Raw genomic sequence first — 27835 nt, 5'->3', positions numbered from 1 at the left:
CCCCACGGGTTACATTGCTTCACACCAAGTGTAGTGCTGGACTGTTCCTCATTGGCCTTAGTAAGGGCTGCAGGATTTGGTTCATTGTTATTAACCAAGATTTAGGGTGTTTTGGGGGTGGCAATGAGGGGTATTGGGAGTTAGCCATGACAATCAACACTTCATTCGTTATTTTGTTACTTGGTCCTTTATCAGCAACTTTTATGCATTAAACACAATTGAGAATATGATCACACTTTGCATGAAGGGTCCATTTAACAAAGAGTTAATAAATGGCCAGCAGATGTTCTAAGAACTGGTAAGTCAATTGTTATAGAGTCCAATAGGTCAACTGGTAGCTTATAACCATCTGGCATACCTTCTACTGATGGATTTATAAACCATCCATAGATCAAGCTACTCATATCTGTAAGATGCTGATAATCATAACACCTCTTATGGTAATTAACTCTTTATAAACTATTTCTAAGTGGACCCTTACTATGAAGGGTGACCAAGAAGGGCTCCGCTGTGGATTCAAACAAACAAACCATCTGCATTATCCTATTTCAATGTTAACAAACTGCCTGTCTTCACCTGACTGTTCCCCTGTAAGGGTGATCAAGACACGGCAGCTTTGGAAAGTGATGCAAGTTCTTCATCAAGGGAGCATGAAGGGCAGGCAGTTGCAAATGTCTCTAGGCCACTGTTCTAAAGCCTTCCTTAGTGACTTAAGAGGAGCCAGCCCTCCTTAGGGAGGTGAAAGACCATCTTTCTCTAGATGGCATTCATTACCAAAAATGCACATTAAGGGCTCGATTCAATCAGGTGCTGAGCATGCTGGCATTGCTCCAGCAAAGCAGTTTAAAATGAATCATGTGCTTAACACATGAATAGTCCCATAGATTTCAATAGAATTACTCATGTGCTTAAAGTTAGTTATATGCTTAAGTAGCTTGCTGAATCTGGGCTTTATGTAACTTGTTGGAGGTTGACAAGACTAAAGCCATTGTGCATGTCAAGCAAAGACCATCATTAAAAAAAAAAAAAGTTTGAATCTAGGTAATGTTTATCGGAATAGAGTAATATCCCTTTAAATACTTTTTGAGCTATCCAATGGTGCTTGCTGTGTTCTAGAAGCCACTGGAAACCAGTCACAGCCAGGGCAGGCTCCAGCTTTTTTGCCGCCCCAAGCGCTGATTGAGCTGCCGCTGAAGTGCTATCAAAGAGGAAGAGAGGGAGTGAAGGACCCGCCGCCAAAGACACGGACGTGCCGCCCCAATAACGGACGGAGTGCTGCCCCTTTCTATTGGCCGCCCCAGGCACCTGCTTCCTTCGCTGGTGCCTGGAGCCGGCCCTGATCACAGCGGCAGTGTGCCTGTAGCTAGGGTTGGCATGTTTGCGTATCTTTAGCAAACGCAGTCATTTGGAACTCACCTGTGCCCGTGTGGTCTCTTCGTATTGTTTGTGTGTGTAAGGAGCAAAGGATAACACTAGATGAATTTGGTAGATTGCTGAAAGCTGTGTATGAAAATATAGCCTATTTGAACAGCAAGGGCACAGTTCATTTGCAGAAAATGACCATGCCTACAACTTTTTGGAATGGGAGACAGGACTATAAAGGGTGGAAGGGGAAACACAGGTACAGAGGTCAACCAGAAAACTGCTTTACTGAAGGGAATAGAAGTAGTTCAAAAAGGCTGAGTGGTTTAGGCAGATAACACAATTTTATAGTCAATATTAGCACAATCAATATTTTCTTACCAGCATCTTTCTTCTTTTTACGTGAAAGCTCATGAACAGTCACTCCAATTTCGTTTCTCAAAGTCTTGATGATATCCGTGAGAAGAGGAGTATTCCTCCTATCCAGGTTTATGAAGAATTCATACTCATCTTTGTTGACTCGGGAAGGTCTGGACTCAATATGGATCAGGTTTATACTTTTTTCCTATGAGAAAGGGATAATAGGTTGAATTTTGATACTATATGCTGTAAGTGGAATCACAGCATGCTGAAATTCACCTGTTGGTGAATGGTCCATACAAGGCCCTCTACACCACAATAATCTCCACCAGATGGAGCAGTTGTATAGGGGTGAATTTCACCCCTATACAACTGAAATTTCTCCCCCTCCCCACCCACCGTGCAGAGTCAATGCAGGGCCTGCGCACAACTAATTCCCTCAAAGTAGGGCTTAAGTTGGATTTAAGTGGTGCATAGGCTTTGTAAAAAAGCTGCACGCAGGCTCTGAATATGCCTATGTGGAGAAGAGCATTTACTCAGAATCAACACAGGATTCAAGAATTCCTCCCATGAAGAATAAAGAAGTGAGAATAAACAAATACATTTAAGTTATTTGCGATGACAATGAAATGAGGTTTGGAAAAGCCAGAAGCAGAGTATCTTGTGATCCATATCTCAAGGGGCAGAAAATGAAAAGCCATTATATGCCCTCGTTCTGTGCATGTAGTCTCCTTGCTTCAGACCCTACTGCAAGCTTACTGCTGTGACTGTAGGGATAAGCAATGGACAATTCCTTTAAACCTGCCTACCTACTCTCTTTACTCCTGCATTGCAGCCAGCCAGGGGAGCAGCTCAAGTGTCAGCTGCTGCAAACTCAAGCATCTCTGTTCCTGCAACACTCAGCTCAGCCATGGAAGCACATGTCGCATGGCTCCAAAGTGCCACTGCAAGCCACGCAGAACAGCATGTAGCATTCAGGTGAATGGGGAAACTGGAAGGGGTAACAAAACTCAAGACAGAACAGGAAAGAGTAAAAGAATAGGAAGCCACTCCCACCAAAAAAATACATAAATAAATAAAAAAAGAAAGAAATCACAGAAGAAAAAACAGATGAGAAGGAAAAGAGAAAATGGAAACAGAATAGGACAAGAGAGAAAAAATAATGGAAACAAAGGAGAAGAGACAGCAACTGTCCTAGGAAACAGCACAGGAAAAGGCCCCTATTTGCCAATCCGACACTAGGGGAGCACCAACAACAAAATGCACATCGGGAACCACTGACTTAACAAGCTAAATAGATACAATATCTGATTAATAACATTCAAGATACACATTCCAAAGTGTTTTTGAAACACTTCACAGTGTCTCCGTTCAGTGAGCAGGACTGTTGTCTCTCTCTGAGAGGTGGCTGAATCTTAGGTAGAGCTGGTCAGAAAATGTTCTCTCCCATGGAAAAAGTTTGAAGACATTTTTTGTTTTGGACCACATTTTTCTCCACAACTCTTCTGGTTTTCATCAAAACCCCAGAATGTGCACGGTTTGATTTCTTGAGGAAAACCAGAAAAATGTAGTCAAAAGCAGGGTCTCTCCCAATGAAATTTTGATTAAAAAAAAAAAAAAACGCACCATGTTTACTTGAGAAAACCTTTGAACAAAAAATGTCAACCAGCTCGAAATGTAGGATCTAGGCCTGCATTTCTTCTTCAGGCATACTCCCACTGCAGCCGTTGTTGCTATAGGATGAGGCCCATAATGAAATTCTGCCTCCCAAAAGGAAGCTGAGACCCATGAAGACAGAGAAAATTCAGGTTTGGGCCTGTCTGCTCCTTGGTTTTGCTCCCCTTTGTGCTGCATAGTGCAGTGAGGCAGCTGGGGATCAGCAACACAGAAATGACCTCATTCACCTTGCTACAAAAGGCAGTTCAGAATCTGGTAGGAAAGGAAGAAGTGTGCATGGTGCTCTTCTGTGTCTGTGTCTGCAAACCACTGATTACCTTAAGTTGTTTTGCTAAATACCAGTACAGTAAGTTGAAAAGTTCAAAAGCACATTCACCAACGTCTGCTCCTGAAAGATACTCCCCAGTTGTGCTGTCTGAATGCAGAGAATGTGTTTGACTGTGCTAAGCCCTAGGGACAATTTGTTTTAGAACCATAAAGTTCTGTGGAGCACACAGACCTTACTTTGTATTTGCTTTTTAGCTAGATGGTAAGAGATCATTACAGTGCTCAAGACTTAGAAGTTAAAATTACTTGAAACTAGATTTTTTTTTTACAGAGACCAGAGACAGCGGGCTGTAGTTTGCTGTCAGCTGGGCCATTGTAAATCCACAATAAATCCAATGAGGTCAATGCAACTACTGAGGATTTACACCAGGGGCAGAATCTGGACCATTAGGCCTTATTCTTCACTGCCTGGAACCTTGTGTAGTCACAGACAACTGTGCAAAATGGTGGTAAAATGCCACCAAACCAGAATGCTCTACTCACACTGACAGTAACATTTTATATTCACTGTGCACAGGTGTAAATGATTGCACAAGGACTTGTTGTTCTGAGGTTGTACAGCACCTAGCACAATTGGCCCATGTTGGGGGACGGGGGGGAAGGTCCTAGATATTACTGTAATAAATAACAAAACAAAGATCAAGGGAGTGGAGAATGAAGCCCACAGACTGTACTGATTGGCAGGGGGGAGGGACAGAGGGGTATTGTAATAATTGGGACTACAAATTTACCCTCATTGTAGGCTCAACTGTAAAAAGTATGTAAAAGTTCATAAAATGTCACAATAGCCTATAGTAATAAATGTTGATGGGAACAGGTGCAAAAGGTAGAAGAAAAACTGATTTAGTCTAAAAAACTCCTGCTAAAACTCAAGGACTATGTTAAAATCATGCTTGGTAAAAATAGAAGTTGTGGAACTGGAAATTAATTAATCAAAATTGGCATCAGATATTAGGCCTAATTGGTGGACAAAATAATGAAGGGATGGGCTATTCCCTCCATTACCTTTGTAGGTCCTTAAAGAAAGAGACTTTGGAGGGAAAAGAGAAGAACAGATGTATGCTACAAGTAAGCTTCGTGATCATGGCTGCTTCTCCCACTGTTTCTGGGACTCAGGATCTTTATCATCCTGATCCTGAGAGATGTCCTGAGCAAACCGGGCCAGAGAGAGAAACCCAGATGACATCACCACCTGTACCAACTCCAGCTGAATCCCAAACACCACCTGAGATGAAATGGGATCAGACTAACAACGGCAGCAGCTTCAGCTCATGTCAACTAACTTCTTCTCTCCCCCCCCCCCAAGGGGACAGTCATTACCATCTTTGATACCATTTAAGAGACTGTCAAACATGGGGGGGGGTGTCCTTCTAAAAAGGGAAAGGGAACAAGGGATGCTGTTAAAATAAAAGCCTTACATTTCAAATGCTTTAACTGTTTTCCCCTTCTTTTCTGTATAAAAGGTTAAAAAGGATGTTTAATGGTGGGTTTGCCATGGTGCTAAGCAGGCTGAGGTCTCTGCATACCAAACCCTAAACAATGTTAAACAAAGTTCAATGTTAAACAGTGACTGGGTTGAATTAACACCTTTGGCCTCTACGTTTCATCTTCTAAATGAATACAACAGGGGCCACACAGCAATGATTTGTCCAGGAGACCTTGGAAAACAAACAATGGAGCAGGCAGCCAGCATGCGTGCCACTCTTGTGACAAGTCAGCTCTGCTATGCTTGCTTCACTCCCTTTGGAAAGTCTTGGGCCTGGTGTGCAGGGTCTTGAAATGCAAAGGGACCTGGTGCCAACATGCAGGACTAGGGTGGGAGGGCTGTTTTGTACCTTCTCCCTATTTTATCTACCCCACTGGTCCCGGTGCAAGCTGGCCTGATGTAAAAAGCAAAAGGAGCTATTTTGCTTATTATAGTCACCTGTCCTCTCAAGTTCTACTCATCCAGCTGCACCACTAATGCACAAATACAGAGGAAATACCTATTGATTTGCTATCGTGTTATACAGCAGATTGTTTCTAGTTCACCGGGGAGGCAGAAGAGACTCATGCTGGTTTCTTTTGGTCAGACTAAAAGAGGATGTATACTCACCAAGTCAAATGTCCACCTCCTTTACACCAATGTAATTCTGGAATAACTCCACTGAAATCAGAGAAGCTATTCTGAATTTGCATCTGTATAAGTGAGACCAGGTTCTCTCCCGCTTCTCCACTGATCCAGGAGTAGAGGCCAGAAATTGGTCATATTTGGCCATCTGATAATTCTTCAGTCCTTGGCTTGTGCAAATCTGGCACAGCCAGCTCCTACTCCACTCCCCATCTGTTCCTGACATACGGTCTGTACAGAGGTGATGGAAGGGGGAACAGTAATTACGCTTACCTGGCAGAGTTTAAATCAGGCTCTACAATGCCCTAAACTGTACAGGGCCAGCCATGAACCAACCTCAGAAACACAGAGGGGCAGCCAGCTGTCTGGTAGCCCTCTCTCCACCAATCTGCTCCATGCCCAGCAGATACTAGGCATAGCAGAGAATCTGGGGCAGAATGCGAATGCGGTCCAAACGATCTGAAATTCTGCTGCATTAAAGGCTCATGGTGCTTAAATTACTCAGGGTCAAAATTCACCCTGTATTACAAGCTGAAGGCAGAATGCAATGCCTTTATTTCAAACCATCATTGAGGGGGGGGGATTGAATGTGTAGTTTTTGAACTGTATATATCCCATCATGAATTATGTAACTTTACCTATCCTTAGCAATATATATATCTATCTCATCACACACACACACGATTTTATTTTCATTTCTATTAAAACCAGTGCTCTTAACTACAAAAACATCCTTTCCTGCTTACATTGTAAACAGAACTGATCTGAATTTATTATGTGCATTTGTATTACAATCAGTAGTTTGCTCAGAAGAACACAATACAGAAAAACTGTCCTTATATGACAGTTTCTTCCATAGTTGTTGTAACCATATTGGCCCCAGGTTTGAGTAAGAAGAGTTGGGGGAGGTAATATCTTTCATTGGACCAACTTCTGTTGGTGAAAGAGACAAGCTTCCTTCAGTCTGAAGAAGAGCTCTGTGGAGGGCATTCTTCACTTCCTGTCCTAAAATCTTGTATAATGCAAAACAGACTCTAGGATGTAGTGTTATATGCTCTCAAACAATTTTTGCCTTTCATTCAAGAGATGCCTGCATCTCAGCAATGGGCAAAGAAAATTATGTGTCTATTATATAAATATATATTGTTGTCATTTTGTAAAGAGTGCTTTGGGATCCTTTTGGAGCCATATAAATGTAAGTTACAATCACTGTTTTGGAAACAGAAATTCAGTCACAGAAATTGACCCCTCCCAATTGATAGTTTTGCATAATTATGTTTTCAGATATTTTGTATTGGTAATAAACATCTTCACTTCAAGATATTTACAGCAGCTCTGTTACTTGAGTTTCTAGTCAGCACCCAATTTCATTTTGGTACAACTTCTCCACCTGGTGTCTACCGATGGTATTGTAATTATATTTTATATGATTCAGAACTCAGTAGGATGCAGTCTGTGTTGCCAGTTCTTGCAATTTTATTGTTAGTCTCATGATATTTGATGTTTTACTTAAAGCTCCAGCTCCTGGAGCCAAAAGGAGAATTTGGGGTTTAGTGTTTTTTTTTAAAGTATGTTTTTAGCCCTCCTGGTTGCAGATGAAAGCTTGTAAACTCGACGTGAGTGTCCTCTAAAAGCTCAGAAACCAGAAGGCAAAAAAACAAACAAACAAACAACACAACTCACCTCCTGGGGTGTATTATTTCTTTAACTTGTGCCCTTACTGCAATTGCTCCTCTCGCCTATTGCATCTGTGCAGAATCCCCAGGGGGTGGGCACATCCTGGCCAGTCCCCCTCCTACCTCAGCAGGCCCTCCTCCTGCCTTCAGCCTGCTGTGGAAAATCTGCTGCGGAAAACCTGCTGCATAGGGGCCTTCCTTACGTGGGATTTATGGCTCCTTTGCAGCACCTTTGTGACTATTTGGCCAACTGAAAGAGGCTTCAGCATGAGTGAATCCCCTGTCAGAATTGTTCAGTTGCAGAGATGCTTGTAAGCATATAGCTGTCTGCCTTGCATTTATTTAAAGACACTACACTTGCCATTTATAAGTTCATCATTATCACGAGGTAACAGATTTCACCATTAGGGTCAATGATCGCTCTCAGTTTGCGCTATGTAACCCTCCAGTCTTCAGTGGGGGTGCCAGTTCCCATTATTTTAGCCTGAGTCTCACCACAGTTATTGTTTTGCAGAGAGAGAGAGAGAAAAAAAGGAAGCATCTAGCCTCATGGTAGCAGAAAAAAAGCCTGAAAACATGACCCAGGTGTAGCCTAAGGGTTCAAAACCATCAAATGAAAAGAACCCAACTTTTATGATTTTTAAAAGTCTCGTGATTTTGAAGACAAAGTCATGATTTGGGGGAGGGGGGGAGGAAATCAGTCTCATGATTTTTGAATGATTGGAATTGGCAATACTGCAGGTGTCACTGGTAGTAGACGTTGGCCCATCATTAACAAGTCTTTTAACAAAACATCATTGAAGAGGTTACATTTTCACATGTGTTTTTCACAAATATATTAGGAAGCCTTAAGGGAGTGATAGTTCTAGGCTACTGTTTCCAACAGTGCATTTGTGTCTTCCCTCTGTGAGCTACACGCCCCTGTACTCGATTCTTAAAAACCAAAGACAGCTATAAAAATCCATCTGTAGCTTGTTTCCATGGCCTTTGTCACTAAGCGACCTCAGACCTATCACAACATTCCTACAATGTGGCTGCATAACTACTGAATTTTCAGGCAAACACTGAGTAAAAACTCCCAGAGTGAACATTTCCATGCTCTTTCTTACCAACTTTATATACAATTATGTGCTGCGGTTTTTACCCCTGGCTAACTGTGGGCAAGATTCGAGTCCCATTAAAAGGGAAGGTTTTCAAAAAACACACATGACAGTTAAGCAGTTGATTCCCATTGAAAGTCAATGGGAGTTAGGAGCCTAGTGCCTTTGAATATCTTCCTCAAAGTCAATGGAGAGAGACTTTCTTTTAGGGCAGGGAGAGTTCATTTAGGCTCTGTTTTTTTAAGGCATGGATTCTCAATTGTCTCTATACTGCAACCCCCTTTCCCATACTGGGACCTCACCCTCACCCCTCCATGACACCCCTCTTGTCTAACTGAGATCTGCCAGGACCCCTTCCATTCAGTAGTGGGGGAAGGGCAGAGTGGTCACAACCTCCTGACACCTCTTGGGAGTTGTGACAAGCATCTTGAGACCCTCTGTTCTCAGGCACTTATCACAGCAGTGTCTAAGTGCCAAAGCCCATGAGATCAGAGTTTGCTGAATGTATTAAATACAAATTAAATGACCATGAAACATACAGCTTTGTACAAAGCACACAGGGCTCTGCCCCTTCTCCCTACTGCCCGGCCCATTCATGTGGCAGCCAGCTAAACTGAGCCGGCATGCCCTGGGAAGTAATCTGCCTTCCGTGTAAGGCTAGTGCAGATTTCTCTCCCCATGGAGCAAGGCAGAACCAGGAACCAGATAGTTACTTTGAGTCACAGTCTGGTTCCTTGCCTGCTCCTGAGAGAAAGGAGCTATCCACTGCCCCTTGCTCAGGACCTAGGGCAAGGTCACAACTGAGCCTACCTCATCCTCCTGTGGTTTTGTGAATGGTATTTCCAAATGTCCTTTGCTTTTAATAAAATGAAAAAGCAATTAAAAATGCCCAACATTGAAATGAAACATTTCATCTTACCAGAAACTAATATTTTTTCGTCTTTTGTATCACCGAGGGAACCCTCCCCTTTTTTTAAAAAAAAAAATTTGGGGGGGGGGAAAAAACTCAATAATTTGCATAGCTCTCGTTAGCGCTATCCCAGGACATAACAGTGCTTTCTGTCTTGAAGTTAAAAGCTATGAAATGACCCCTCCGCAGTGTCCAAATCAGGGCAGCAAAGGAAGTGTTTATAGCTGGTGCATGTTGTAGTGGAAATAGGTTTACATAGGAAGTTGTGTGCGCGCTGAAGGGGGAGAGGTCTTATTTATCCCACTAATGTACTGAGTTAAATTCTAGGGACAAATTGCTTTGCAAAACATGCCTGTGCCTGTGTAACCTGTATGCTTTTCTTCTTGTTTTGGAAACAATCCAAAATTCAGCAAAAGCCCAGTACATTCATGATGGTCAAAGAGATAAACTTCAAAGTGGTCATTATTTGTTGAACACAAAGTTAGCTCCCTAAACAGAAAAAAAAAATTACCACAGTCATCTTTGTTGGCTCAGAAGGCAAAGGGTCTGACTCAATGTTACCATTTACTTCTGGGCCAGGTTCAAGTATCTTTACTCACATGATGTAACAACTTATGTGATAACAACATAACAACAAGGAGTACAGCCATGTAAATCAAAGGTGCTGCACTGCGCAAGCAAGGCTATCAGAGCCTGGCCCTTAGGGCAAAGTTCTGCTATTTGAAAAGAACATTACGCAACAAAATCAGAGTGATTCCTATTTGAAAGCGAGGTAACAATTTGCATCATATTGTAACCCACACACCTCCTGGATGTGGTGTTCCGTCCCAGCTAGTGGCATCAAGACCACTGAGAGAGAGAGAAAGCAATTAATGAGTCTGCTCTACAGCCTTAGCTAACAGGCATATGGCTTTTAGCTCATGCACTAAGTTCCAGAGACCCAGGTTCAAACCTGTCGACGACCAGGTCTGTCAGCATTAAAAAAAAAAAAAAAAAAATAAAAATTATTTTTTTTCTAATTATTTAATCCATCTGGCTCTGGGCAGGATTTTCCTTACCTCACATGGCCAGTGTTTCATCCATCCATGGTTTTGGTTTTCTGCACAGGGATTTTTTTTTTTGGTCTACCATACTGTAAAATCATTCCTGTGGTCGAAGCCACTAGTGACGTCCTACGTGTTTCTTTACAGCATAAAAGCAGATTCTGCCACCCTTACTTACAATGGGCAGTACCTTGCTTTGCACATAATCCCATTAAGATCAGTAAAACAGGATGAATACTATTCACCATGACTAAGGCTGGCAGAATCAGCTGCTATTGATGGTATGTGATTGGTCACCTTAGTCACAAGGTACTACTTCTGCTACCTGACTGATTGACTCCCAAACCCACAAACAGCTTTCAGATGCCAACTTCCAAGAGAGAGAGACATGAGTACTTGAGAACAGACACATGGGTGTCACAGAAGAGGAATGGTCCAGTGGTTAGGATGCTAGCCTAGGACACAGGAAGTCTGGACTCTGTTCTCTGCCAGAGATTTCCTGTGTGATCTTGGAAAAGTCACTTAGTCTCTCTTTCTGTGCCTCAGTTCCTTTCCCCTTCTGGAAAATACAGCAGTGTTGTGAGGACATTAAAGATTGTGAGCTGCTCTGATGTTACACTAATGGAAGCCATATCAGTTCCTGAAGAAGATTTGCATGCACATTTGCAGCACTTCTCTTTCCACAAACATTCTGGCGAATAACAGTTCTTACAGGCCATCAACAATCCACCAATCTCATCACCAATCCACTGCTTACTGAAGTTAAGGGAAATACTCCCTTTTACTTTAATGGGGACTAGATTTGGACTGTAGTAAATAAGGACAGGGAAACAGGCTTCCTTTCATCCACCAAATGGACTGCCATGGTCTGGTACTCACCTCTGGTGTAGGGATGGTGGATACATTGAATCTGGCTCAGGTTAGGTTTGTAACCACTTGCTTATAACGGTGGAGCTGGATTCACAGCTCAGTTTAAGAATGAGCCTCTGACTCCATGAGGATTTGGCTCACCCTGCAGGGGAGGATGGGTTGGGGGGCTCACTGGGAAACCTTCTGGGGGGTGGAAGTAGAGCCGGGTAGCAAACGGTGGCAGGGCTGGGTCCTAAATGATGCTTGAGGAACACATGCACTCAGCCAGCCCGCTGCCCGGTTCATCAGCTCAGCTGGTCGATGACTCCTTCAGGGCACCATTCTAGTGTTCCATCTGGCCCTGACGTTTTGTCCCACAACTTACAAAGCATGGGACAAAACACTAGGGCTAGATATTCAAGAGAGCTCAGCATCCCACTTGCACTCCATGTCCTGAGGTCTTCTGAAAATGTGGCCATTTATTTTGCTGCCCAAATGGGAGCGAACTCTCTTGGAAAATCTGGTCCCAGTTGTGCGTGCTGAGCACTTCTAAAAGCGTGGCTCGATGCCTGTTGCTGAAAACCGAGAGATTCCTAGTTTAAAGGGATACATGGTCACCCTGCCCATGCACCCCATCCTTTGTTGTGGACCAGAATGGTTATCATTGTCAGCTGATTGCACTTCTCAAAGTCACAGACCTGACTCTGAAAACTGATTGAAAGAATATAAATCAGGAATAAACATAAGACAAAAACAGATCTACCCAATCGTGGTTTGAATTTAAAGCAGTCAAACACATAGAAGCAGTTACATAGAAATGATTCAACTCTGGTGGTAACATTCTAGCAGATAAAACACCAATTCCTATCAATAGGAGGGGTGCAGTGCACTTCTGGAGACAAGTGGGAATTGTACTAAAACAAGAGCTCAGTTTCAAAGCACAGAATTACAAAACAGCACCTATGGACAGTCCCTCAGTCACAGACATGACCTTGAGGGCTCTTTGCATACAATAAATACAGTGCACCCCAAAAGCACATTGAGATTCCCTTAAACTTGGTGTCACAGTTGCAGGGCTAGCTGCACCTCTAGCCTCTTTTGGGTTGCTCTGAGTACATCCCCTCAGGTGTCAGGCCTCATGCCCTTACCTCCCCTGGGGTGAAATTCTGCAATATTCCCATTCCTAGACTGGGCTCTGGGCTTCAGTACCCTGTGTATCAACCATGCTTACCAAGCAGGTTTGAATAGGATAAGCCTCTGCAGCTCTTCCCTTCAGGAGTCTGACCAGTGGGGTATACAGTGGCTAAGCCACCTTCTTAAAACCAAAGTCTCATTTGTTTAACTGTAGGAACAAAGCTTTGAGAAAACAGATTTTAAAACGATCATCTACACTAATGCTTGTGTTACCTAATGGCTTTACCACCCCCTGCCAGTAACCTAGGCAGGCCTAATTCCTCTGACACCTCCAGCAGGTGCCTGGGTTGCAGTCTGGTTCCCCCAAACAACTTTCCCCTCTCTTGAGGCAATGTTCCTTTTTAAACATGCCAAAGATCTTTTGATATCCTGTGTTCATGGCTATAATAGGACATGCCTGCCTTGCCATTCATCCTTCTGACAAAGTGTGGCTCTGCAGTGTCCCTTCCTCCCCCCAATTAGGGACTCTAACAGGGTGGCTTGCCCTGTGGGCTAGAAAGCCTGGGGCCAAGCCAGCCCTGATTACAAGATGAATGACCCTGAGAGAAGTCAGGTCGTTAAAATATAAAAGGCAGCAGGAAGCTGCAAGGGAAGAGTGTGACTGAGAGAAGTATCTGAGACTACCAGAGGTAGGAAGCCTGCCAGTAAGCTACGGAAGCCTAAGAGGAGATTGTGTGGCTCTGGAATGGATAATTGTTCTGGACTTTGTTCTGTTTTTGACAAGCTTTGTTGCCAATTTGGTGGAGAGTGAATTAAAGAATTTGGGGCTGAGAAGGTGACTAGCAACTTTGTGAATTCTTAAAGGCCCTGATGAAGGGGAAGTAGAGGCAGGTGGTGGCCATGGCACTACAGACTCCATATAAGAATTACAACAGGCTTACCTGTGTTTGTGCCCAAGCCAGCCTTATTTATTAATACAATCTCACATTATCATTCCCCCCTAAACAGAAAAATTTACCCTATTCTAAACTTTTATGTTCAGCAATAATAGCTCTCTCGCCTTAAAATTCTTCCAGTTCACCCATTCCTGAGCGCTTCTTCCTTGAACTGTTTTAAGCCATATTGGTCAATGCTTAAATATCCCACTTCCCCCACCACCTTTGTGGCCAGGTGAGCTCTCTCCAGACTCTCCTTCTGGAGACAAATGTCTTGTCTCAGCATATTATGTTCCCTGCCACCTTTGCCCAGATGATGAATGCTGACTGCTCCCTCTCCCTGGAACAAGCTTCTTCTCTAAATGAGGGACCTGTGGTCTGGATGAAATTATGGTGAAGTGGGTGCCCAACTGGTTGAAAAACCATAATCAAAGAGTAGTTATTAATGGTTTGCTGTCAAACTGGGAGGACATACCTAGTTGGGTTCTACGGGGATCTGTCCTCGGTCCAGTACTAGTCAATATTTTCATTAAAGACTTGGATAATGGAGTGGAGAGTATACTCATACAATTTGTGGATGACATCAACTGGGAGGGGTTGCAAGCACTTCAGAGGACAGAATTAGTCTCCAAAGTAACCTGGATAAACTGGAGAATTGGAGAAACTGGAGAAATCAACAAGATGAAATTCACTACAGACAAGTGTAAATTACTGCACTTGGGGAGGGGGGGGAATCAAATGCACAAACTACAAAGTGGGAAATAACTGCCTAGCTAGTTGTACTGCAGAAAAGGATCTGGGGGTTATAATGGATCACACATGGAACATGAGCCAACAATGTGAAGCAGTTGCAAAATAGGTTAATATTCTGGTGTATATCAACAGGTATGTCATGGGTAGACCACAGGAGGTAGTTCTTCTGCTCCACACAACACTGGTGAGGCCTCAGCTGGACTACTGTGTCCAGCTCTGGGCACCACAGTTTACGAAATTTGAACAAATTGGCGAGAATCCAGAGGAAAGCAACAGAAACGATAAAAGGTTGAGAAAACCTGACCTATGAGGAAAGGTTTCAACGTGTCCAGTTTTATTTGTCTTGAGCAGGGATCTGATAACAGTCTTCCAACATGCTGTGGGCTGTTATAAAGAGGATGGTGATCAGTTCTCCATGTCCAATGAAAGCAGGCCAAGAAATAATTTGCTTAATCTGCAGCAAGGAAGACTTAGGTTAGCTATTAAGAAAAATTGTAGAAGGATAGATAAGCACTGGAACAGGTTACCAAGGGAGGTTGTGCAATCCCCACCATTGGAGGTTAAGAACAGGTTAGAAGGAACACCTATCAGGAATGGGGTCTAGGTTTATTTCATCCTGTCTCAGTGCAGGGGAAAGGGACTAGATGATCTCTCCAGGCCCCTTCTATCCCTACAATTCTATGACTTCTTATGATTAAAAACACATTTCTTAATATTATACATCCTGCCACCTGTCCCCAGATGCTTCTCAGGACTCGCTGGAGACAAGCTTCTCAAGCTCAGGAGTCTGGCTACCTCTTGCCAGGTTCACTCTCTTCCTTTTCTCCCCAATCAGTCTCTTTAATGTTATGCCTGAAGGGGTCAGCAGGCAGCCCTTTCCTTGCTGGTGTCTTTCCCTTTATAAGGTCCAGGTGAAACAAAATTTAAGGCCAGAAGGGACAACCACATCATCTAGCCTGACCTTCTGTATATCACAGACCACCAGCACCCATGCACTAATCGCAACAACCAAAATTAGACCAAAGTATTACAGCCCCCAGGTGCCTTCCCTTAAGCCCAGCTGAGCAGCAGGTAATCAGAGATGCACTGAACCCTGCTCCCTCTCAAAGGGGCTAGTCAGCTTGTGACAGTTGGCCTTTTCCTGTCCTGGTCCAAACTGGTTTTGTAGGTTGGCTGAAGAGGAGACAAAAATCACCACAGCTAATAGATAAGGGTCAATGTCAAAGCTATCACTCTTCACAAACTCTTGGGAGTTATCAGGAGTTATTCTTTTCTTTCCTGTTTGTTCCCCTCCCTCCCCCCCCCCCCCCACACACTCTCTCCTGTTGATTTAACCTACTATAGCCACACAGAAAACATGCCAACAGCCAGGCCAACACACAGTAGTCATAAATTATTACAGAGCTGCTCCAAATGCGTCACACTGGTCCTCGAACCACAATATGAAGAACTCTGTGGGGGGCTGGGCTTGGCTTTAGTAGGCAACAGACTCATAGAATGCAGACTCCGTTCCATGGAACAATTTCATTTGAACCATATTTTGTAGCCTTTGTGTTGGCTTCCCCCCCGCCCTATTTCATGCACAAATGTGGCATAGTTTTGAACAGATTAATGAGGCTTAAACATGCCCATAGACAACCAGAAATCCATAGATTTCTTCCATGTGCAGTCTCCTTTGAGAAGGGCCAAGGGACCACCACCAGGCCAGACATGGTGCCTGCAGACAGGCTCCCCAGTAAGAAAATATGTCCCCTGTACACCCTCAATTGAGTCAAACAGATGTGACCAACAGAGCCATTTCTAACCTGAATACCAAAGCCATTTTCATCCCCTCTGCTTCATCCGGTGAAAGGGGTGAAAAGAATGGAAAACCTGCTCCTTTGGCTGAACTCCTATTGAAAGTGGGGGCTGGGTAGGCTAAGTGTAAATGTCATCATGTGCCCCATCTCGGATATTGTCAAATCCCCTCTGTCCAGACTCTGTCTCTCTGGTATTCAATGGTCATGGCCTTGGTGGGAAGGGGGGAGGGGTCACAGGGAAGAGTGCTGATTATAGCCCCCTTCCAGACTCAAGTCTTTCCTCATATAAGATCATGCTGATCATTCTCTTGTTACCATTCTTACCACAGGACGGGGATATGGAAGGGATCAACAGGAGCATGGCAAAGTGTGCTGAGATGGGCACCTGAGAGCAGCGCAGAGTCACTGTATCTCTGTGCAAATGTCCACACATGGAGTTAACCGTATGTGTAAACAACCCCTCAGATGTGCATGTCCCTAAGAAGTGGAAATACCGTCAAAGGGCCATACTGCTATCCACAGACTGACACTAGCTCTGTAGCTCTGATAGCTATGTATGCCCCTTCCACTTAATGAATTGAAGATGTCTTGGGACATTTTTTGTTTTCATTTGTACTATGCCACTACAGTACCCTTTCCTTTACCAGTCAATTCAACTTTCTAATAGAAAATATGTAGTCTGCAGTTCATTACAGTAATCTGCCTAAACAATTGCTCGAATAATATTAATCAATTGTTTCAAGTTCTAAAAACCAAAGAAACCAGTGGATTTGCTTGGGGTTATGTCCACAGCCCTACGTGTCACAACTAAAGCTGTCAAAGGTGTCACGAATTCCATGGGCTTTTTTAAACATTGTCCATGACATTTGGGGAAATGTGCGTGGATGATGTTTTAACAGCAATGAAGCTCCTTTCTTCCCACAGGATCCCAAAGTGCTTTTACATATCCTGGGCCCGATTCTCAACTGCCTCACATCTTGTGTAGCTCTAAACACCTGTGCAAAGTGGATGTAAAATGCTGCCATTCTGATCCGATAACATTTTACACAGAGTCTGCACTCAATGACTACACAGGGTGCAAGGAAGTGAAGAATCAGGCCCTATTATAATCTCTATACATTCATAGTTATGAAATATAGAATCATAGAATATCAGGGTTGGAAGGAACCTCAGGAGGTCATCTAGTCCAACCCCCTGCTCAAAGCAGGACCAAATCCCAATTAAATCATCCCAGCCAGGGCTTTGTCAAGCAAGGCCTTAAAAACCTCTCTGGATGGAGATTCCACCACCTCCCTAGGTAACACATCCACTGCTTCACCACCCTCCTAGTGAAATAGTGTTTCCTAATATCCAACCTAGACCTCCCCCACTGCAACTTGAGACCATTGCTCCTTGTTCTGTCATCTGCCACCACTGAGAACAGCCTAGCTCCATCCTCTTTGGAACCCCCTCTTCAGGTAATTGAAGGCTGCTCTCAAATCCCAACTCACTCTTCTCTTCTGCAGACTAAATAACCCCAGTTCCCTCAGTCTCTCCTCGTATGTCATGTGCCCCAGCCCCCTAATCATTTTCATTGCCCTCCAATGGACTCTCTCCAATTTGTCCACACTCCTTCTATAGTGCGGGGACCAAAACTGGATGAATACTCTAGGTATGGCATTACCAGTGCCGAATAGAGGGGAATAATCACTTCCCTCAATCTACTGGCAATGCTCCTAATAATACAGTCCAATATGCCGTTAGCCTTCTTGGCAACAAGGGCACACTGCTGACTCATATCCAGCTTCTCATCCACTGTAATCTCCAGGTCCTTTTCTGCAGAACTGCTGCTTAGCCAGTCGGTCCCCAGCCTGTAGCAGTGCATTGGATTCTTCCTTCCTAAGTGCAGGTCTCTGTACTTGTTCTTGTTGAACCTCATCAGTTTTCTTTGGCCCAATCCTTCAATTTATCTAGGTCACTCTAGACTCTATCCCTACCCTCCAGAGTATCTACCTCTCCCCCCGTCTTATTTTCATGTGCGAACTTGCTGAGGGTGCAATCCATCCCATCATCCAGATCATTGATAAAGATGTTGAACAAAACCGGCCCTAGGACCGACCCCTGGGACACTCCGCTTGATGCAGGCTGCCAACTAGACATGGAGCCATTGATCACTACCCGTAGAGCCCAACAATATAGCCAGCTTTCTATTCATAGATTCATAGATTCTAGGACTGGAAGGGACCTCGAGAGGTCATCGAGTCCAGTCCCCTGCCCACATGGCAGGACCATATACTGTCTAGACCATCCCTGATAGACATTTATCTAACCTACTCTTAAATATCTCCAGAGATGGAGATTCCACAACCTCCCTAGGCAATTTATTCCAGTGTTTAACCACCCTGACAGTTAGGAACTTTTTCCTAATGTCCAACCTAGACCTCCCTTGCTGCAGTTTAAGCCCATTGCTTCTTGTTCTATCCTCAGAGGCTAAGGTGAACAAGTTTTCTCCCTCCTCCTTATGACACCCTTTTAGATACCTGAAAACTGCTATCATGTCCCCTCTCAGTCTTCTCTTTTCCAAACTAAACAAACCCAATTCTTTCAGCCTTCCTTCATAGGTCATGTTCTCAAGACCTTTAATCATTCTTGTTGCTCTTCTCTGGACCCTTTCCAATTTCTCCACATCTTTCTTGAAATGCGGTGCCCAGAACTGGACACAATACTCCAGCTGAGGCCTAACCAGAGCAGAGTAGAGCGGAAGAATGACTTCTCGTGTCTTGCTCACAACACACCTGTTAATACATCCCAGAATCATGTTTGCTTTTTTTGCAACAGCATCACACTGTTGACTCATATTTAGCTTGTGGTCCACTATAACCCCTAGATCCCTTTCTGCCGTACTCCTTCCTAGACAGTCTCTTCCCATTCTGTATGTGTGAAACTGATTTTTTCTTCCTAAGTGGAGCACTTTGCATTTGTCTTTGTTAAACTTCATCCTGTTTAACTCAGACCATTTCTCCAAATGGGAGACATCCACAGGCACACTCCACAAGCTAGTCAAATGCAACCACTTCTAGGGTACATATTTTGTTTGCTAAATCATTTTCTAAGAATGGGGGGGGAGCAGATTTTTTTTAACCCTTGCACAAGTTAAAAAATGATTGAAGAGTTGGTTTTGAGGGTCTTTTTTTTAAAAAGTCATCTCTCAGATGAAACTAAACAAGGAAAATTTGAGCCCAGAAAAGAAACATACCCCAGCCCTTAAGTCAGGATCATGTGAAAACTGGGGGTAGCACTGAAAGGGCTGACATTTTAAAGACATAGAGAAAAGCAAAATATTTACCTCAAATATGCGCAGAACTTTAGCCAACGCCCCAACCTTTTCTTTCAGCGAGAAAATCAAAGAGATCATATCATTTTTATATGTGTTTTCTTCAATGTACATAGTCTCCTGAAAGATAAACAAACTCTTTTAAATTCAACTATACAGGTAGGGCCCTATTCTGCTCTGCAGTAAGTCCTCTTTGCCCTCCTCCAGTGACTCAAAGTGGACTTACTGCTGCCTTAAACAGACATCTGAGCATTACCCCAGCATAGGGGGTGTGCCACGGCAGAGCCAAAGTGTACTCTTCCCATCCCGGGTTAGCATAGGGAGCTGCTTCTGCTCATGGAAATTAGAACAGCATTGTGGCTACTCTGATATATGCTGTGGATGAGCCACCCCTTCAAGGAAGTACCACGATTAGTGTCATTAAGTCCCCAACAATGTCCCACTTCACCTTTCAGACACACCAAGCTCACTTCATGCACACTTGAGGGTTTAATGTTCTTTTTTCTTATATATTGCAAAAAGACTTTCTTTTAGATTTTCCTTTCATTAAATCATCCCCTTAGGATTCAGCAGAACTACATACACACATGCACATGCAGTGCATAGAGCCATCACAAGGACTAGGCACCACTTACACCCTCAAAATTGCACTTCAGAAATGACTTTCTCCCAGGGTGGGTACCAAAATTAAAGACATGGTGCAGCAAATGTAAAAAGTCAATGAAAGGCTGAATGAATAGTGACAGATGGTAAGATATGCTTTCATTTATATTCATTCATAACATATTAAGTTTTCTTCCTCAAACAATTAAGCACAATTTCTGCTATGCACTAGCTAAGGTGTGCCTTGCCCCCATTACCATGGGGAGATTGCACCTCACAATCTTTAATGTATTTGTCCTCACAAAATGCCTCTGAGATAGGAAAGTAATATTATCCTGGTTTTACAGGGGGGAAATTGAAGCACAGAGGCCCAGATCCTCAAAGGTACTTAAATCAAATAGGAGTTCAGCACTTAACTTAGTGAGATTTTTGAAAGCACCTAACCAAGTGCCTATCTGTATCTTTAGGTGCCTAAATGCCTTTGGAAAAATCTGACACTAAGTGACATGCCCAAGGGCACACACAAGAAGCCTGTGACTGAGCAGAGAAATAAACCCAGGAGTCTCAGACTAGCACCCGATTCACTAGACCATCCCTTCCATTTCTCTCTCTAAAATATTCTTCAGAACTGTATTTTCGGGGTCATCTCCAGAGATCTTTCCTCATGCAGAACTTCTACTAAAAATCAATGAGAGTTCGGTGTAAGAGAAAAACAATGCCAGGATAGAGGCCTTGCTAATAGCAAAGGCAGAGTCTGCAGCCTTTGGTTCAGCAAGGGAATCTGGCTTTCCTTGGGCCTCCAACCCTGCCCCTGAAGTCAAAAGGGAAGGACTCATGAGGGACAATATTTTCTGGTGCAGTGATACACAGAACAATGTTCATTTTAAAAATAAAATATTGTTACTTCTCCAGACCAGCTTTTGTACTTGTGTTAGACTGTGCACTGATCACCAGAGGCTGAGGGAACATTTTCTGCCAGGTGCCGCTCCCTTTGGGATGCTCAAATGGCACAAAGAGGATTCTCCCAGTATGGGGAGTCTCCAGAGGGCGAAGGGCTGGTATAGATTGTAAGCTATTTGGAGCAGGGACTGTCTTTTTGTTCTGTGTTTGTACGGTGCCCAGCACAGTGGGGTCCTGGTCCAGGACTGGGGCTGGTAGGTGCTACAGTAATACAAATAATATAGCACATTTCAGATGAGGCTTTCAAAACACCTTACAATCATTAACTAACTTTAGATTACGACACTATTGCATGGTAAGTAAGGGATATAGAGAGGTCACTTCACCATGCCATTAGGGGGTAAACCAGCAGCTGTTTCATAGCACACAAACAACATTAGGTAATAGTTTAGGATGGGATGTGAAAAATACCAGTACCAGGGCAAACTGTTCCAGCTTTAACTCATCCCCCCAGTTGCGCAAATGAGCATGGGATCAAAGCGCAAATAAGCATGTGATTGAGGGGTCTGGGTCTGGATGGTTTGGGGAGGGGTGGGTAAAAACCATGTGTAGAGAGACAGGCTAAAAGACTACAGCGTAAAGGAAAGATTGCCATCTATTAAATCATCAGCACCACTTCCCACAATATGTGTGTTTTCTGGAGGCTTCTCATACAAATACTGACCCCTTCCAACTCTACTTAGCTTGTGAAGCCTGAGGGAAACATCAGTAGTAGACAGTATGGCAGCAGACTAATGAAAGCCATTCACACAAGAAGCACTTGTGTAAGAAAAATGTCAATATTCTGCGCGATTTAATGAGGAAAAATTTTAACAATGAGGAAACAATTCTAAAATATTAGCCCCAGATGAGTTTGATGTTCTGTATGCAAGTCAGCTTTTCTTGGGAAAAAACACATCCATTACACAAACGTCAGGCAAGTGGAGAGGACATTTAACTTTAAAAGCCTGTGTTCTAAAACATTTTCAAATCCAGGCAACAGTGCAATTAAAATAATATTTAGAACCCTGTACAGATCTCCGTAATAGGCTCAGATTAATATGTCTGACAAAGGAGGAAGTTGTGAGTTGGCATGGTATATAATCAGAGGTGCAAAACCTGCACAGTAGCTATAAAAACTGATCATTTTAGATCATGTGACTTCAACCGTGTACTCAAACCCTAATAAATTCCCTTTGGCCCTTAACTTTAATGTGTTGAATCAAGTCTTTTTTTTTTTTTTTTAAACTAGGAACAGAGGCTTTTCTACTCTTGGAAATTGGTAAAATTGTTTTGCAGTGTGCAGGTCTTTATACCTGAGACATGTTGCAATAGACCAGAGGTTCCCAAACTGTGGTTTATGTAACACTGGTGGTACATGAGCTTGTGGGAAGGAGTATACTGTGACCAGGGTAGGCTGTGCCCTTTTAGGGGTAGTGAAGACTGGACAGGCTCCTTTAAGGAAACAGGTATTCAAGGGAGCAGTAGATTAGCCAGAGGAGTCTCAGTCATCAGGTAGCTACCGTCTTAACTTAATCGAACCCAGCTGTTAAGTGACTCCAAGAGAGAGAGGGGAGATAGCCTGCAGAAGAGAATTACAAGGGAGCTATTGTGTCAAAATTAACTATATTGGCTAACCCAGCAGAATTAGCTACCTTGATGTTCCTGAGCATGTCACTGCTCAAGCAGTTTGAGCATCTCAGTGACATCTCCGGAATCCCTTGTGCACATTTTGCCCTTAACTGCCCTCAGAATTTGCTACTTGTTGAAAACGAGGGTACTGGGGTGGAAGCGGTAGGGAGGGAAAGGAGGCAAATTGGATGGGGAAGGATGGGCAGAATTTGTGCAGCAGCCAAACAAACAGAGGAGGGTAAAGGGGATGGAAGGAGTGGAGGAAGAGGAGCAGATAGGCAACACTGGGGACAGGATGAATGAGCCAAGGTTTAAGCAGGAGGAGTTGTGTTGCCAGACAGTGGCAGGGAAGGGGAAACTCTGGGAGAGTGAGGGGTTAAAGGTTGCTGGAAATAGGGTGAGCCACCTGCAGCGGTTGCCAAAGTAGGATGTGGGTGGCAGAGGGGCTTGTGTTCCTCTATGGATGGTCCATATCAGCTAGGGTGACCAGATGTCCCAATTTTATAGGGACAGTCCCGATATTCGGGGCTTTTTCTTATATAGGCTCCTATAACCCCCCACCACCTGTCCCGATTTTTCACACTTGCTATCTGGTCAACCTAATATCAGCACCCCCTCCTCATGATGTTAAAGGCATGGTGTTAAAGGCATAGTGTAGCCTAGAGCCCAGACCCTTGAGGATTTGAGCTCTAGGAGACTTGATTCAGTGGAATAGTTTACTTACACACACGCACCCCACAAACATTCATCATTTTCATACATTTTTTAATGTTTCAAAGAATTCCTTGTCAGTTTTCATAAGTGCAACATGTCTGTAAATAGCTTTATAGCATTTCTCAAATTTGTCTTCTCTTTATTCTGATTGCCTGAATTGGACTTCTCTCAAATTATCACATCTCACAGTGTTAGCATAGCATCTTGTTATTGTAATTTTCAATTTTTATTTCTAAAGTTTTAATTTTCCCCCATATGATAAATTCACTGTCTTCAAAAGCAACAGAGAGTCCTGTGGCACCTTTAAGACTAACAGATGTATTGGAGCATAAGCTTTCGTGGGTGAATGCCCACATTCGTTATTTCTTGGACAACCCTTCATTTAAGAAAAGGGGCAAGGCTTTGAAATCTTTACCAGTCATCTTAGTAATGAAACCAACATATGAGGTTGGATAGTTAATGTGTGTTATGAATTTCAGATCCTTCCTCTGTAAAGAAACTGGAAGTTTGGACAACAAAAGTTCCTCTACACAAGAGACAGCAGAATGGGCATAACTGTGGGGCACTCATCCTCAAAGTATGCAATGCCAAATTTTGACTGTTAGTTCTTAATTATGTATAAGTTATAAACTATTAGTTTGCATAAATGTATCTGGAAGATGGAGATAGTAGCAATGTTGAAACCACAGAAGACACCCTAACAAAAGTATGGAAGAAAAACAGTGACTTATTTAATGAAATAATCAGACAATTACTTTGTTAGACATACCTACTGAAGCCAGATTTTGTAAAGGTAAATATTTCAGTTTTGAAGAAATTGCACACTTAAAAATACGAATGATACTCTATGTATAGAAGTTGTATTTTAGTGTTCATATGTGAGAAGATTCAAAAAATGCTGTTGTAGAAGGTACTGGTGAGACCTCATCTGGAATAATATATACAATTCTAGTCAACCAAGTTCAAGTGAGATGAATTCAGACTGGAATAGGTGCAGAGAAGGGCAAAGTGCAGATGTTGGCCTGTGATCTGATCTGCTGAGATAATCACAATGAATTGCAGGGGTCTGCAAGCCTACACATCCAGCCTAGAGAAAGAAGGAAGAGGTCTCCACCCATAGAGAGGTAATAGTGAGAGGCCTAAAACGAAAAAGGATGCCTTTAAGGAGATTGAGAGGGGTCAGAAGTGCAGTTAGCCCCAAACTATGAATTTATGTTCCCTTGTTTAAAGAAAAGTATGCTTGTTTATAATTAATGCTGACATAGGAAGTAATATACTTGTGTATATATTCCGTATCTTATATTTTTAAAAATCCTGTTACATATATCCATATTTCAGATACCCCATGAACTACCCATGGCACAAAATGTGTGCATGGGGGTGCAGCTGAAGTTAAGTGTGCGGGGGGGAGAGAGAGAGAAGAGTAACTCAATCTGACAGAGGAGGTCCCCATCTGTTAGAAGGAGGGACCTATGGGAGAAAGCTTGGAGGTCATTAATACTGATGTGGAAGCAAAAACTGAGTGTAGTACCAGAAGCTGCTACGAATAGCAAATTCTGATGGGTAGCTGTTTTCAGGGCCTGAATTCTGGTGGGTTGGAAAAGCCTGCTTCAATCACAACTCAGCCCCAGGAAGGTCAGCTGTGGACTCCCTTAACCCGGAGGAACAAGTTGCGAGTCTAGAGACCAGGCCAGGAGGAGACCTGTGGGAAAGACCTCACTAGCGAGGCCAGAGACTGGCAGAGCTCCCTGGCTCAGGAAGAAGTGGTGGGGAACCAGAAAACTGAAGCCTTGGAACAAGAGTAAATTGGAGCTGAAGCTGCTGGGTGCTCTACTTCTAGCCAAGGCTTCTCTCCTCCTTTCTGAGCCTTCCCTACCCTTTTACATCTCTCTCTCTCTCACACATACACACCCCTGCACCCCAGCCAGACCCCCCATCCATAGGCGCCGACTCCGTGGGTGCTCCAGGGCTGGAGCACCCACGAGGAAAGATTGGTGGGTGCTTAGCTCCCACCAGCAGCTCCCCATCCCAGCTCACCTCCGCCTCCGCTCTGCCTCCTCCCCTGGGCGCACCGCGTGCCCGCTTTCCCCCCCCTGGCTCCCAGTGCTTGCGCTGCGAAACAGCTGATTTGCATGGCAAGCCCTGGGAGGGAGGAGGGAGGAGGGAGGAGGGCAAACGCGGCGCTCTCGGGGAGGAGGCGGGGCCAGGGCGGGGATTTGGGGAAGGAGTCCAATAGGGGCAGGGAGGGGGCGGAGTCAGGGCAAGGACTTTGGGAAAGGGGTTGGAATGGGGGCAGGGAAAGGGTGGAGTCGGGGCGGGGTCAGGGGGTGCGAGCACCCACCGGCGCTGGGGAAAGTTGGCGCTTATGCCCCTGCCCTCAGTCTAACCTCATTACAGCTGGGTGGGAAACTGTTTTCCTGTTTCATGGAACCTTTAGTGATTTCAAAAGTTTTCCCGTTCTGCTCTCAGAAGAAAAGGATACCTTTTGAAGTTTTGGTTTGTTTTTAAAATCAAAAAGAGAGTGAGACCCACCCAACCCAGAATGTTCCAGTCTTTTTAATCTCTCCTCATAGGGAAGCTGTTCCATACCCTTAATGATTTTTGTTGCCCTTCTGTGTACCTTTTCCAATTCTAATATATCTTTTTTTGATATGGGGAGACCAGATTTGTACATAGTTTTCAAGATGTGGGCATACCATGAATTTATAGAGCGGCAATATGATATTTTCTGTCTTTTTATCGATCCCTTTCCTCATGGTTCCTAACATTCTGTTAGCTATTTTTGACTGCCGCTGCACATTGAGTGGATGTTTTCAGAAAACTATCCACAATAACTCCCAGTTCTTTTTCTTGAGTGGTAACAGCTAATTATGACCCCCATCATTTTGTATGTATGGTTGGGATTGTGTTTTCCAATGTTTATTGATTTTCATTTATCAACACTGATTTTCATCTGCCATTTTGTTGCCCACTTTGACACATGCTTAACTCTATGCACATGAGTCATCTCACTGAACTCAGTGGAACCATTTACATACATAAAGTTAAGCACATTCCTAAGTGTCTGAAAGATTGAAAACTAGAAAGCTTGTTCCTCATTCTAGGTGTAAGTGTGAAACAATTATGTTCCACATTGCTCTCTCAACACTGGGTCCTAGTAGGAAAGATGCTCCTAAAAATATATTAATGTGTGTGTATTAATGTAAGTATGAGCACTTCATTTTCTTATACTTTGCACAGTTTATTCATGCTAAAGAGTATTTCCTATCTTTTGAATTCTCAGATAGCTAAGCACAGCAACTTTGTTTTCCTTTAATTAATATGAATAATAGTTGAATTATATTAAACCTGTCACAAATGACTGTCTATATGCCTCATGGGCTTATGAGATCAAGTCCCCAAGAGCATGCCACAAATCCACTGGATAGTCCTGGGGAGAAGATTTTGCATTTGGAGCCTTAAATTATTGTTACCTGTGTAAAAAAAAAAAAACCCACAGGTAACCAGTCCTAATTAATTTGCATCTGTGGAGACTAAGGACAATCCAAAAGACCTCTAGAATAAATTAAGTTCAGCAATTTTCTTCCCATTCTGTCCTTTTAAGACAGTAAAATAAAAACAAGATGGTTGGCTTAAATACCATTTTGGACCAAGCCACCACCCCTAATGCAGACAGCATGTTGTTGTTTGGACCCAAGTATTTTGCAAGAAAGTGTAATACCAATAGGTTGAATGTTTTGCTTAGAGGCTGCTGTTGGCCTTTCAGGCACACATGATGTTCCAAAATTTGGAGATCCACAATGCACATCTCAGAGGAAAAATATGACTCATTTTGAAATCTGCCATTCATTATCAGACATTTTAGAGTTCATTAAATTAAGAATGAAGAGTAAAATCCCAACCCTACGGAACACAATTGAAGTTTTGCCTTTGACTTCACTGGGGCCAGGATTTCACCCAATGTTACTAAACTCCAGAGTTGGAATATTTATAAATGGAAATATATTCCTACTTCAAAACATGACACAAGTTCAATTTTTCAAACATACCTAAGTGACTTAGGAGTCTAAGTTTCATTTTCAAAAGTGACTCAGGCACTTATGAGCCTAAATCCCATTGACTTTCAAGGAGACTTAGGTTTGTCAACACTGCAACTAAACACCCGCGGCTGGCCCGACTCAGATGACTTGGGCTCGTGGGGCTGTAAATTTGCAGTGCAGATATTTGAGTTCAGGCTGCAGCATGAGCTCTGAGACCCCACAAAGGGAGAGATTCCCAGAGCCTAGGCGCCAGCCAGAGCCCAAATGTCTACATTGCAATTTTACAGCCCCGCCAGCCCAAGTCAGTTGGCACAGGCTGGCCAGGAGTGTTTAATTGCAGTGTAGACACACACTTATGCTCCTCAAGCACTTTTGAAAAAAATGGGAGTTAGACTTTTAAAGTCACTTGAGTACTATTGAAAATTGTACCCTGCCTTGATCTTCTGTGAATTTCCGTTTTTAAATTGCTGCACCTTTTCATTTTCTTGGCAGTTCCACTCTGACCTTGATACAGTTGCACTAGGGCAAATAAGTACAGAATTTGGCCCAAATAATGTAC

At 43.3% G+C, this 27835-nt stretch overlaps 1 protein-coding gene across 1 annotated transcript in view; it reads right to left on the bottom strand.

Moving 5' to 3' along the window:
• Positions 1-27835, bottom strand: part of PAH (phenylalanine hydroxylase) — a 54955-nt gene that overhangs the window by 26675 nt on the left and 445 nt on the right. The window contains exons 2-3 of the mRNA XM_024208162.3: positions 19361-19468; positions 1744-1927 (exon numbers count right to left, since the gene is read on the bottom strand). Of these exons, the coding sequence (XP_024063930.1) occupies positions 1744-1927; positions 19361-19468 (292 nt within the window). The remainder of the gene's footprint in view (positions 1-1743; positions 1928-19360; positions 19469-27835) is intronic.

This window comes from Terrapene carolina, unplaced genomic scaffold (assembly GCF_002925995.2).
Source record: "Terrapene carolina triunguis isolate 2854851 unplaced genomic scaffold, T_m_triunguis-2.0 Scaffold247, whole genome shotgun sequence".
NCBI lineage: Eukaryota > Metazoa > Chordata > Testudines > Emydidae > Terrapene > Terrapene triunguis.
Note: the sequence above shows the minus strand (reverse complement) of the source record. Positions and strands in the feature narration are given on the sequence as shown.